A 13,566-nucleotide genomic window follows, 5' to 3' on the forward strand; every position below is an offset into this window, starting at 1 on the left:
TCAAGAATGTTGGCTGATATAAGATTCTTAGGACAATTAGGTAGTATACTTATGTTGAGAGTACTGATGAGGTAAGACTGGTGGGGGCTGCAAGCCTTCACTTTTGCGTATGAGTTAGAAGTTGAATGGAAGTATTTTCAATGGATAGATAGGTGTTTGATTGACTTAATGAGAAAGCAAATGGATTTGATAATGATAGGAAATATTCGGAATTCCCAAGTGAAAGATAAACCATAGGATAGAGTGATCAATAGATATGGTTAGAATAAATTTTTGAAGAAATGCTAAAAGAGTGGGAGAAGTGACTAACTATAAGAGTAGGAACCATTTAGAGGAGAGGAAGATCAGTGAGGTACACATAAACGCAAGAGGTGCATTTTTGTTTGCATTTGAGGAAGTGAATATCAGAAGAAAGTGTTGAGGAAGTTATACATTGATCTCCATGATATGTTACTGGGAATAATGCATTTGATGGCTGCATCAATTTTTATATAGTAGATGACTGTACTTCTGTATCTTTATTTGTTTAGGTATATAAAGGTGACTGCAGACTATGGAAAGCAGTACATATACACGATCTTGCATGATAACGGAATTAAGCAGGGCCACATGGGCTTTAATGCCATTCAACGCAAGCAAGCTTTGCTTTCCCTTGACCAAGAGGTAAGAAGACTAATGTATTTTTTCCTCTTACATCTCATCTTTTCAGCTTTTTAATCCTATATTTCCTTAATTAGAAAAAGTTTTGACATTTTGCAATGATTATTTCATTTGTTTTTTATTAGAGCAGGGTGCACTGTATTATTCCAGGAACACTAGTCCTATGTTTGCTTGTTTACATTTGTCTGTGTAATCCTATTTTATTGTATTGTCAATAATTGTGTTATCCCCGAGGAGAGGAGAGAAAGAATACTACCCACATATCTACATGTTCTTGAAGGTGACTAAGAGGGACAGAAGCAGGGGGGGGCTGGAAATCTTCCCCTCCTTTAGTAAACTACTTTCCAAAAGAAAGAACAGAGGGAAGAGCTATATGAGGATCCTTTATCCTCAAAGGCTCAGTCATCTGTTCTAGACACTACGTTGCTGATGCGGGAAATAGTGTACTATTATGAAAGAAGAAAAGACTATTTGTGTGTTTACATTTCTTATGATTATTATTTCAATGTATTTTGTTTTTTTGTCTCTCAGATTTATATATGTTATTTTGTCACCATTCATTATCTCAAGGCAGTTTTTGAATCATGATTTTGTAACATCAAGAAATGATGAAAGAAATCTGATTTTGTTGATTAATACAAATGGATTTGTATGTAGCATTTATGGATCTGGAGAAGGCATATGATAGAGTTGATAGAGATGCTCTGTGGAAGGTATTAAGAATATATGGTGTGGGAGGCAAGTTGTTAGAAGCAGTGAAAAGTTTTTATCGAGGATGTAAGGCATGTGTACGTGTAGGAAGAGAGGAAAGTGATTGGTTCTCAGTGAATGTAGGTTTGCGGCAGGGGTGTGTGATGTCTCCATGGTTGTTTAATTTGTTTATGGATGGGGTTGTTAGGGAGGTAAATGCAAGAGTCTTGGAAAGAGGGGCAAGTATGAAGTCTGTTGGGGATGAGAGAGCTTGGGAAGTGAGTCAGTTGTTGTTCGCTGATGATACAGCGCTGGTGGCGGATTCATGTGAGAAACTGCAGAAGCTGGTGACGGAGTTTGGTAAAGTGTGTGGAAGAAGAAAGTTAAGAGTAAATGTGAATAAGAGCAAGGTTATTAGGTACAGTAGGGTTGAGGGTCAAGTCAATTGGGAGGTGAGTTTGAATGGAGAAAAACTGGAGGAAGTGAAGTGTTTTAGATATCTGGGAGTGGATCTGTCAGCGGATGGAACCATGGAAGCGGAAGTGGATCATAGGGTGGGGGAGGGGGCGAAAATTTTGGGAGCCTTGAAAAATGTGTGGAAGTCGAGAACATTATCTCGGAAAGCAAAAATGGGTATGTTTGAAGGAATAGTGGTTCCAACAATGTTGTATGGTTGCGAGGCGTGGGCTATGGATAGAGTTGTGCGCAGGAGGATGGATGTGCTGGAAATGAGATGTTTGAGGACAATGTGTGGTGTGAGGTGGTTTGATCGAGTAAGTAACGTAAGGGTAAGAGAGATGTGTGGAAATAAAAAGAGCGTGGTTGAGAGAGCAGAAGAGGGTGTTTTGAAATGGTTTGGGCACATGGAGAGAATGAGTGAGGAAAGATTGACAAAGAGGATATATGTGTCGGAGGTGGAGGGAACGAGGAGAAGAGGGAGACCAAATTGGAGGTGGAAAGATGGAGTGAAAAGGATTTTGTGTGATCGGGGCCTGAACATGCAGGAGGGTGAAAGGAGAGCAAGGAATAGAGTGAATTGGAGCGATGTGGTATTCAGGGGTTGAAGTGCTGTCGGTGGATTGAATCAAGGCATGTGAAGCGTCCGGGGTAAACCATGGAAAGCTGTGTAGGTATGTATATTTGCGTGTGTGGACGTGTGTATGTACATGTGTATGGGGGGGGTTTGGCCATTTCTTTCGTCTGTTTCCTTGCGCTACCTCGCAACTGCGGGAGACAGCGACGAGGTATAAAAAAAAAAAAAAAAAAAAAATTATTCTGTTATCTAAAAGTAAAAGTTAGATGTGTATTAGATATTTGATATATGCATATACTAGTATTTGGCAACTATGTGCAGGATAAGGAGACATGAGCCACCCACAGTTTAGTTAAAGCACAGGTAAGCTGATTTTCTTGTACATCCCAATGACAGATCCGTGTGGAGCCATTCATGCACAACCCCAAAACACAGCTCATTAGTACGATGGTAATGGAAGCATCTTTCTTGCAAAAGAAGAACTCCACCAGTGAACAGTACAATACCAACCAGATGGCAGTTGCATTTATGGAGCAGTTTACCAAACAGTGCTTTACAGTTGGCCAGCCAATAGTTTTCAAATTCCAGGACAAGAAGACTCTTTCTCTAAACATAAAGGAAATTGAAGGCAAGTAAAGGCCTTTTTTATTTGGTTGAAGTAGTGAGCAGCATTGTGTAATGGGTATTTGTAAAGAATAAGAATAAAGATAATGTATGTAGAAAACTGCTGAATGGTGTTGTGTTTTTATGAGAGTAATTGATGGTTTAAATGACTGGCTTTTAATGTATTAGGGCTGTGTAAAGTCACCTTGGTTTAGTTTTTTTTTTTTTTTTTTTTTGGATAAGAAGGTACAAAAGATGAGTTATAAGGAAGTGATTTTGGTGTAAAACTGAATCCCTAAAGATTTATGTTCTTTTTCTATTGAGTTAGAGGAGTTGGACATGATGGAGGTTGTTCTATAGTGTGAAAGTTTTTCTATTGAGTTAGAGGAGTTGGACATGATGGAGGTTGCTCTATAGTGTAGTTGCTCTATAGAGGACGATCTTAAAAGTACATATCTTAGTCCTTCTATAGGCCACTGAGGGATGCAGAGAGCTGTCAGGACACTTGCACTGCATACCACTTGCATCAATACTTTTTAGAATTAGGACATGGGCATAACAGTAAGTGTGAATGTGACTAAGTAATTTTCATTAGTGCATACAAGCTAGAGTAGATAACACTTATACTAGCTGCTCCATCAGATGAGTCCTGATGCACTGCTCCAGGATCAACCCCACATCTGACTGGAATCTACTTAGCAAGGCATGCAAGCTTCTGAGAGTGGAATCCTCAACATTTACAAGATTGAGTAATTTCTCTTTAGCTCAGTCACCAAAAACATAACAAACAACATCTGCTCATTGATCACAAGTTGTGAAAATGTCTTGAGTTGAAACAATTTGTACCAAAAACAGATCAGTATATTTGGCTTAACAATGTCCTCTATGATCATGTCTCCAATAACACTGAAATTCTTTTTCAAAGTTGTTCTCTGAGGAAAGTAATAAACTTTCTCCAGCTTTCCTTTCCTTTCTTGATGATTTTCTTCAAACATTCCTGCAGATCAAGATTGTAATCTGCAAGGAGTTTCACTGCATGCAAGAAATGTGTGCTGTTTTCTTAATGTACATAAAATATCATCACAGTTACTACAGACTCTGTATACCTGCTTTGGTATGGCAGTGCTTGGAGGCTAACATAAAACACAGAAATTATACAGCTCAGGATAGCAAGACAGTGAAATTTTTGCCTATGTCTGAGAGACCACTGATCATGGGAAAAGGATTGTTTGATAGGTTTTCCACTGGGTCATATAAAGTATCCCTTGGTAGGAGTTGATGGGGTCTAGAGTTCTCATGCTTGAGTAGTCTTGCTGTGATATACTTTTGATCGTTGCAACCCTGGATCTTCTGAGATAGGTGATGTGTTTCAGGGGCTGAGACCAAACAGATAGATCAATGTAAAGTCATCTTTTCATCATTCTGTGTGATCCATTTTTAGTTGGTACTTACACATTGTTTACCTTTCTGTTAGTAAAAATTATAGTATACCATTTAGTTGTTGCCAGAACAAATTCTTGAAAATTCTAACATTCTTTGATGCATGTGGCTTGAGATAGAAGGTACTTCTGTGAGGTGATTTTCATGATTTTGTATGCAATTTTTAAACTGATTCACTGTTTTCTTTTTACTGACTTGGTTGCTGTCCCCATTGATTGTTTGACTGCTCAGTCTGCCTCAAATTCTCTGTAATCTCCAGGGGGTAATAATGATGGTGATGATAAGAAAATTAAACAAGGGACCATTAAATAAAATATTGAATATTTTGTGGATTTAATATTTAAGGTTTAGCACAGTTAAAATTTGCATTTAAGATTTGGGAAAGGGTAAGTATATGATATGAATGAATGGAACATCAAAAGGGAGAAGATTTAGAAATTAATGCATGAAATCAAGTATGGTAAGGTTTACAAACTGACCAGGTATCTGATGGAATGTGGATGAAGTGGTACACAAATGTCTTCTTTTAATATGTGTAGGAGTTTGAGATTTAAAGCCTAATATAATTTGGAAAATCAAAACATAAGTATCTGATTGTAAATGCTGTATGTGGAAGCATCAAAACTTTTCACAGTTCATTATATAAACATCTTGCACAAGTTGTTCCAGCATTATATTTTGATTATTTTATATTGTAAGATGCTGTACTTAAAGTGATATTAATTTGTTTGTGTTTGATTCAAGCATATAACCATGTGAACATTTGTCTTTACAGCTGCAGACTTGGAAGCTATTGCATCAGGCAAGAAAAGTAAACCTCGAAAGATTGACTTTGGAATTCTACAACCAAATTCTTCTGTTCTTTTTGAAAAGAGTGAAGATTCCCTTTTAATTCTTACTGGGAAGGCAAAGGTATGAATTGAGTTTTAGATACAAAAGAAAAAATCTTAAAACAAAATGTGACCAGTTTGATTACTGAACAGTGTGTTATGATATTAATATTTATCATGTTACTCACACTTAAATTGCCTGAAATTTATAATGATGAGACACCTGTAAAGAGATTGATAATTATAGTTTGATCACTCAGCAGTTTCTCTTGTAATCATGATAATCATATAATATTATTTGCATTTGAATTGCCTAAAATTGTGTAAGGCATGTTTGAAAAAAATTATACAGTAAACAACATAATATCTGACCACCTTAGGACCTGGATATTATGAAATAATTGAAGAATTTGGATAATAGAATGATTGCCAGGTATTATATGGATGAGAAATTTTATTAATCTCTTTGATACCATGTATATTTTGAAGAGGTTAGAGAGGAAAGGGATCCCTTTGCAAGCTGGGTGGTGACAGCAAAAGCTGAGGACATTAATAAGAATGTGAAGACAGGTTAAGTATTCATATGAGACATACAGCTTAAAATAGATTATTTTTAAGTAAAAACACATTACACTGACACCAGATATTTTAGGTTGATTCTGATGTTTGATTCAGACTCTCAACATTTGCCTCATGTTCTCCGCAACTTTCTGTCGATCTATATATATCTCCAGTGCTTGTCCCCTTCTGGAAGTCCCTCAAGGGGATGGCTAAAGCAATACAGTCTCAGTAAATAGTGAACTCCAGTGCTGCTTCTTAGCCTTTGGTGCCTCACCCTTAACAGGCCACTGGCAGAGGGCAAGTCAAGCACAATGTTTGCAGAGGCTCTTACTTAATGTTCCTGCTGACTACTTCCTAATGCTTCTGCCTAATGTTCCTACCTAAATTTTCTTACCCACTACTTCTGTCTGTTGTACCTATCATATTGCCAAAAGACAGGGCAAGCATATAGTTATAATCCATAGTTATAAAGAATGACGTGTATGAGTTGAGTGTTGTCATGTGTTATGCATGACAAGGAAAAACTGTATGTTTGTGGACAGAATGCAAGTAGTCCACATATGTGTGGGGCAGAAAGAAAAGACAGCTACCTGAGTCAGAGGAGTGCAACTTGACAACTACTCAAGCGTTGGCTCTCAACGCAGCCATCACCGACCCTTCCGATACTCAGGAGGGTAATACTGGTAATATACCTCCCTGGTCTTTGGCTGCCTACCGTCTACTACCTACGTAACTTGATCTCTAATACGAGTGATCATTGCACATAGAAATGGTAATTTGGAGACACATTTCTGGACTTTATTTCTGTGTGCATGCATTGTTCATATTGATGCAGTAAGTAAGTCAAGAGCTCAGGCCATATCCACACCACATTGACCAGCATTAAAACCCTTCAGAATTTCAAACTTTACCTTGTAGTTGATGGTATAACCTTCTCTTCCTGCAAGAACAAGACTCACTTGGGCCCTTTCCAATTGTAATTGAAGGAAGTTTTCAGAGTTTATACTGAAACTTTTTTATTTTTACCTTATTTGCCATACATTCTGTAATTCATTTTTTCATAAACAGTTGGACAAGTGAATCACTGGGTTATGGAGTAATGGATAGTGGGGAATGGATGTATCTGAATCTTTACTCCCAAGGCATGAACAACACTGATTTATGTTTTGAACACCATTCCTTTCTACAACACTGCAAACACTGATTCAGATTTTCTCTAGACCTGTCGTGCCCAAGATGTAACTTTTATTCTTAAGACACTTAACATATACTCCTTAATTGTCTTACACTCACATCACACAGACAGACACACATCACCACAGTTCTTGAACAGTGATTCTGGCCTATGGATGTGACCAGCTTCTGCACTGCTGGAGCTCCATAGAATGGAGATTTGGGCAGAAATGTAAACAAGTATATATCCCTGGTATATTATAAACAGAGCACTTCAGGTTTTGTATTAGAAATCCCATGATGGTTATTTGAGAGTTTCTATAGCTGATTTTTGACAACGGATGTGAAATCTCTTACAGAATGTTTCTCATTTCTTTGCAGGCCCGTTCGTCTCATACAAGTCTCTTTACTGCAGACTGGGACTTCCAGAAGATGGGTATTGGTGGTCTGGATGAACAGTTTGTTCATATTTTGAGAAGAGCTTTTGCTTCCAGAGTTTTTCCACCAGAAGTCACTGAGCAGTTAGGTATCAAGCATGTTAAAGGACTCCTACTTTATGGACCTCCAGGTGTGTTTTGGTATTTGTCTTTTGTAGTAGATTGAATTGAAGGTGTGATAATTCATGAGACCCATACTTTGTCATCTAAAACCAATCACCAAACCCCAGGAAAAACAAATAACTTACCTCTTGGATCCCCTTCTCTAAACAAACATGACAGTGATGAAGCATACTTGTGGAGTAATGACTTTACAAGCAGTAAACAACTGCCCTTCGAACCAAGTATTAAAGTCCACTCTTTTAGACATATATTCATCTAAAAATACACTCCTCAGGGATGTAAGAGTTACACTTCTCGCAGGCATTCTGGACACTACCAGTCTCTACAACATTACAGACATCAGTTCAACATATCATAAGACACTTCATGCCCAAGATGCAATTTCCATACTTGAGACACTGTGCTCTAATTTCTCTATTTTCTTGCACTCACTTTACTCAGACATACACATTTATTACACTTCTTGACCTGGGGTCTTTCTCTGTGCAAGGAGTTACATGGAAGGACAGGTAACAGATTTGGTAATCCATGATGAGCTAATCAGTTTTACATTTCCTGCATCAGCGAGGTAGTATTATAAACTAAAATTTTGGTAAAAACAATGTCAAAACAGATGGCAGCCCCCCACTCACTTGCCCTGCCAGCTTATTGTCTAGTAGTAAAAAAGGAAAGAAAAATACCAGCTAGTTTGGGGAAGCAACTGTCATGGAAATTTTATCAACAAATAAGTGAGAAAAAGTTCCTAAGCAGTTTAAGAAATGGCTGCACTGGAGCTGGACTTTGAAAAAGAGAGACTAGAATTAAGTGGCATCTCTTAGAGCCAGATTTTTTACTGATAACAGATGCTGTATTACTGGTTTTTGTTTACTTGTCGTAGTAAGAATTGGAAGTGTGGCTATCTGTATCTCTGACTCATGCTCCCAACTGGAATTCCCTCGAGGGATGGCCATGGGAATAATCTTTCCAGTGCTGCTGCTTAGCCTTCATGCCTTATCCTTTACAGGCCATTGATAGACTTTACATGTGATACATCCAGAGATGTATCAAATTTTTAACCACTGACAGGAGTAAAACATCTGCCTCCCTGTTATTTTCATACCATTATTTTCGATTACTGAATGTCTAAAGTGAGGATATTTTTGTATGTTGCATTGTGAAAACTATTAGGTAACAGAGTTTGATTTTGTTTTTGTTTTTAGAGAATAATTTTAAGCCTGTCAGTCATACTTCAAGATGTTTATTTCAGAGTGTTGGATTAGTTTGTTCTTTGAATTCAGTCTAGTTTTTCGTCATCTTTGACCAGAATTAGTGACCAGTTTATTCCAAGTGAGGTATGATTATGGCAAGCTTGAGTATTGTATCCTTCATTCTATTGTAAATGTTTTGCTTTTATAGCTTATAAGTTACTCTCAACAAACTTGTACCTCTGCAGTTTGAACACTCACCTGTATCTCCCTTGCCTTTATACAATGGCAACATACATGCATTCTGCCAATCCTCAGGCACCTCACCATGATCCATACATACAGTGAAAATCCTAACTAACCAGTCACCACAGTCACCCCCTTTCCTAATAAATTCAGCTGCAATACTTTCCACTCCAACCGCCTTGCTACCGTTTTATCTTATGTAAGGCATTCACCACCTCTTCTCTCTTCACCAAACCACTCTCCATGAATCACTTGATGCTTCCTTGTTCCCTCCATTTCTGGCACACATATCCTCTTAGTCAACATTTCTACACTCATTCTCTCCATATGTCCAAACCATTTCAACATACCCTCTTTATCTCTTTCAACCATGCTCCTTTTAGTACCACACCTCTCTCTTACTTGATCAAAGGTATTTCGAATCAGTATCTTGAATTGGGAATGAGGCTTGCAAATGTCATAAGGGCTTTTAGTGGGAGCTGGAGCTTTGTGTAATATTTGCAAATGAAACATGGGATTACAGAAGGATTTTTAGTTGAGTACTGCAAATGATGTGAATTTCATGACAGTTTAACATGAATTAAGATACAGAATTCAAGGGAAATCCGGAGGGTGAAATTATGGAAAAGTACGGGATGAAGATATCAAAGATTGTGCTTTTAGGCCTTGTAAGAATTTAGATACCAAGGATAATTGATGACTAACAAAAAATGTAAATTCAGATGAATTGAGAGTAAGAGAAAGCAAAAAATGGAGACAAAGGTAAAATGGAATGACTGATTGAGGTAATATGTGTTTGATGGTACTATGTATAAATATGTGGTGATGTGATGCACATCACTGCATCAACCTGTTTTGTACCTAGTTTTTCACTGAATATGTGGTGTAGATATTTTGCATGCGTCATTTCTCACATGTACTGAATCATGATTGTCAGAAACATTCCCAGATATTAGTTATATGATACTTTTGTGCAGTCATATCACCATTTCTGAGTTACTTCCATACTCCCAGTTTTTAATCTCCATTTCATTTGTGTTTTTGCATGCCTTACATCCCTTAATGTTAAAGATATATACTTTTCTAGAATGTGGGGGTTTTGAGTTAGGTGTTTTTACTTCACATTGACAAAATATTCAAGTGTAGAAATTTAAGGTACATGGTTGAATTGAGTGTTTTAATGTTTTTGTAATCAGTGAATTATCAGATCAGCAATCTTTAATGTTTTTTCTTATTCTACTCTTGTCTACTTTTAATTCAGGCACAGGTAAGACACTGATGGCTCGTCAGATAGGCAAAATGCTCAATACTCGAGAACCAAAAATAGTTAATGGTCCTGAGATACTTGACAAATATGTAGGAGAGTCAGAGGCCAATGTTCGTCGGCTGTTTGCTGAGGCAGAAGAGGAAGAAAAGAGAATGGGTCCCAATTCTGGTTTACACATTATCATTTTTGATGAGATAGATGCTATCTGCAAACAGAGAGGTTCTGTTGCTGGTAATACTGGTGTGAATGATACTGTTGTAAACCAACTCTTGTCAAAGATTGATGGAGTGGAACAGTTGAATAACATCTTGGTAATTGGCATGACCAACAGAAAAGATATGATGGATGACGCATTACTTAGACCTGGTAGATTGGAAATTCAGGTTGAAATTGGACTACCAGATGAACAGGGTCGTTTAGATATTCTAAAGATCAAAACAGCAAAAATGAAGGAGAATGATAAATTAGATCATGATGTTGATTTAGAAGAAATAGCATCCTTAACCAAAAATTTCTCTGGTGCTGAACTTGAGGGTCTTGTTGCAGCAGCATCATCTTCAGCCTTGAAACGATATATTCATTTAGGAAATAAAATTGAAGTAGATCCTGATGCAATTGACAAGCTCAAAGTTACTAGACCTGACTTTATTTATTCACTTGAAAACGATGTAAAACCCTCATTGGGTACAAGTGATGAAGCACTGTCCAAGTTTATTGAGCGAGGCATCATTAATTGGGGCACAACAAAAGAACTAGTGGAGAAAGGACTGATGTTTGTGAAGCAGGCACAATCTCCAGAAACAAGTAGTCGTTTGTGTTTACTATTAGAAGGAGCACCAGCTGCAGGAACAACAGCATTGGCAGCATATTTGGCAAAGAATTCTGATTTCCCTTTCATTAAAGTTATCAATTCTCGAGAAATGATTGGATACTTGGAATCTTCCAAATGTTTGCGCATTAATAAGATTTTTGACGATGCTTACCGTTCAGAACTAAGCTGCATCTTTATGAATGACCTGGAACATTTGATGGGTTACTCACCTATTGGTCCACGGTACCAGTCACTGGTTCTTGATGCACTGTATTCCCTCTTGTCATCTTCCCCTCCTACAGGCCGCAAACTCCTTGTCATTTGCACAACTAAACGGCGGTCTGTTCTAGAAGAACTAGGCCTTCTTTCAGCCTTCACTGCTGTTATCAGAGTCCCATACATTACACACCAAAAAGATATCAAGCTAGTTCTGGAGGAATCACAGGCATTATATCCTGAAGAAGTAAGTGTACTTAACCATTCGTTTGTTCAGAAATATTATACACAGTAGTTTTGTTAAACATAGGTTTTTAAGTTATGTATTTTGTAATGTTTAAGTTTTTTGCAATGAAGCCTAAATTCCTAATTAGCTTATGCTGTGCTAGTAAACATGGGAGTTTACATGTATATTGACTTTAATACTGATGTAGCATGTAGCATTAGCCTCTGATATTTATAAACCTCAGATCTGATGCCAAGATTCCTGTCTCTTGGATAGTTAAAAACCTCAGCTTTCTTTCCTTCCCATGGAACTCGAATTAATTGTGGTATGATAAATCATATATTTGAATTAGGTCTATCAATACACAGTGCATAAATCTTTTGTTTAGTTTTCTCAATTCTTTTTGTTAAAGCAATATTTCCAATTTGATTTAGTTGTATTTAAGTGGTGCCAGGACCATTTTAAAACTTCCATATTAGGATAGATGGCCTTACTTTCTGTCTTAGAAGCAAGCTGTTAGTTAGACTCTATTCATTTCCCTACATGCCCCATACTCCACTCTTTCTTATTTTCTCTCTGGGTCTTCTGCAGTGCTCAGGAACATGACCATGTCCACTGGGCAGGGTCACAGGTCATAAAGTGTGCTGATGTGAGTGTTTCTATGAAGAGAGAGTATGGGGCAGTTGAGCAGAAAGTGTTGTGTGCCTTCATTTTGGTAGTTGCACCATGGGCCTAAAGGTTCTTGAAATATGTTGAACTGGTGTTTGTAGTGTGTATGTGTTTTGTCAGACTCTACCTGCCAGTGGCAACACTTTAGCACCCTGTACAGCAGTAGATATTTGATAGTAAACTGAGAGGCTTTATGCACTTGGTCCTCCTTATTTGACTAAGAATGAAGTTAAATGTAATAGAAATATTGTTATTTATTTGAACTTGCTATGTAAATAGCCACATAGTTCAAAAAAAGTATTACTAAAGCATTTTGAATGTAAACTGAAGGTGTTGAAGTATTTTCCAAATTTATATCTCAGTTTCCTTAAGTGGCTGTTTAAAAGATCTGTTAAAGAACAAGACAAAACTGGTTCATAACTTTCTGTCACATTTTTTCAACACCAGATCTAATTCAGTTAACATATCAGATGTTGAGAAATCATGTCCCATTCTTTGTTAAATTGATAGTTTATGGGAGTCGTGTTTATGGGAGTCGTGATTTCAGTGCATTACACGACAGCTAGAGACTGAGTGTGAACAAATGTGGCCTTTTTTGTCTGTTTTCCTGGAGTTACCTCGCTGACGCAGGGGGTAGCAATGCTATTACCTGTGGCGTGGGGTAGTACCAGGGATGGATGAAGGCAAGCAAGTATATGTATTTATGTATATGGCTAGATATGTGTATATATGTTGATATGTATATGTTGGGGATGAGAGAGCTTGGGAAGTGAGTCAGTTGTTATTCGCTGATGATACAGCGCTGGTGGCTGATTCATGTGAGAAACTGCAGAAGCTGGTGACTGAGTTTGGTAAAGTGTGTGAAAGAGAAAGTTAAGAGTAAATGTGAATAAGAGCAAGGTTATTAGGTACAGTAGGGTTGAGGGTCAAGTCAATTGGGAGGTGAGTTTGAATGGAGAAAAACTGGAGGAAGTGAAGTGTTTTAGATATCTGGGAGTGGATCTGGCAGCGGATGGAACCATGGAAGCGGAAGTGAATCATAGGGTGGGGGAGGGGGCGAAAATTCTGGGGGCCTTGAAGAATGTGTGGAAGTCGAGAACATTATCTCGGAAAGCAAAAATGGGTATGTTTGAAGGAATAGTGGTTCCAACAATGTTGTATGGTTGCGAGGCGTGGGCTATGGATAGAGTTGTGCGCAGGAGGATGGATGTGCTGGAAATGAGATGTTTGAGGACAATGTGTGGTGTGAGGTGGTTTGATCGAGTGAGTAACGTAAGGGTAAGAGAGATGTGTGGAAATAAAAAGAGCGTGGTTGAGAGAGCAGAAGAGGGTGTTTTGAAGTGGTTTGGGCACATGGAGAGAATGAGTGAGGAAAGATTGACCAAGAGGATATATGT

At 37.8% G+C, this 13,566-nt stretch overlaps 1 protein-coding gene across 1 annotated transcript in view; it reads left to right on the forward strand.

Moving 5' to 3' along the window:
* LOC139761999 (uncharacterized) overlaps positions 1 to 13,566 on the forward strand; it is a 78,665-nt gene that overhangs the window by 64,264 nt on the left and 835 nt on the right. Inside the window, exons 11-15 of the mRNA XM_071686779.1 lie at positions 531 to 663; positions 2,780 to 3,011; positions 5,202 to 5,338; positions 7,372 to 7,558; positions 10,242 to 11,521. Of these exons, the coding sequence (XP_071542880.1) occupies positions 531 to 663; positions 2,780 to 3,011; positions 5,202 to 5,338; positions 7,372 to 7,558; positions 10,242 to 11,521 (1,969 nt within the window). The remainder of the gene's footprint in view (positions 1 to 530; positions 664 to 2,779; positions 3,012 to 5,201; positions 5,339 to 7,371; positions 7,559 to 10,241; positions 11,522 to 13,566) is intronic.

Source organism: Panulirus ornatus, chromosome 42 (assembly GCF_036320965.1).
Source record: "Panulirus ornatus isolate Po-2019 chromosome 42, ASM3632096v1, whole genome shotgun sequence".
NCBI classification, from domain to species: domain Eukaryota; kingdom Metazoa; phylum Arthropoda; class Malacostraca; order Decapoda; family Palinuridae; genus Panulirus; species Panulirus ornatus.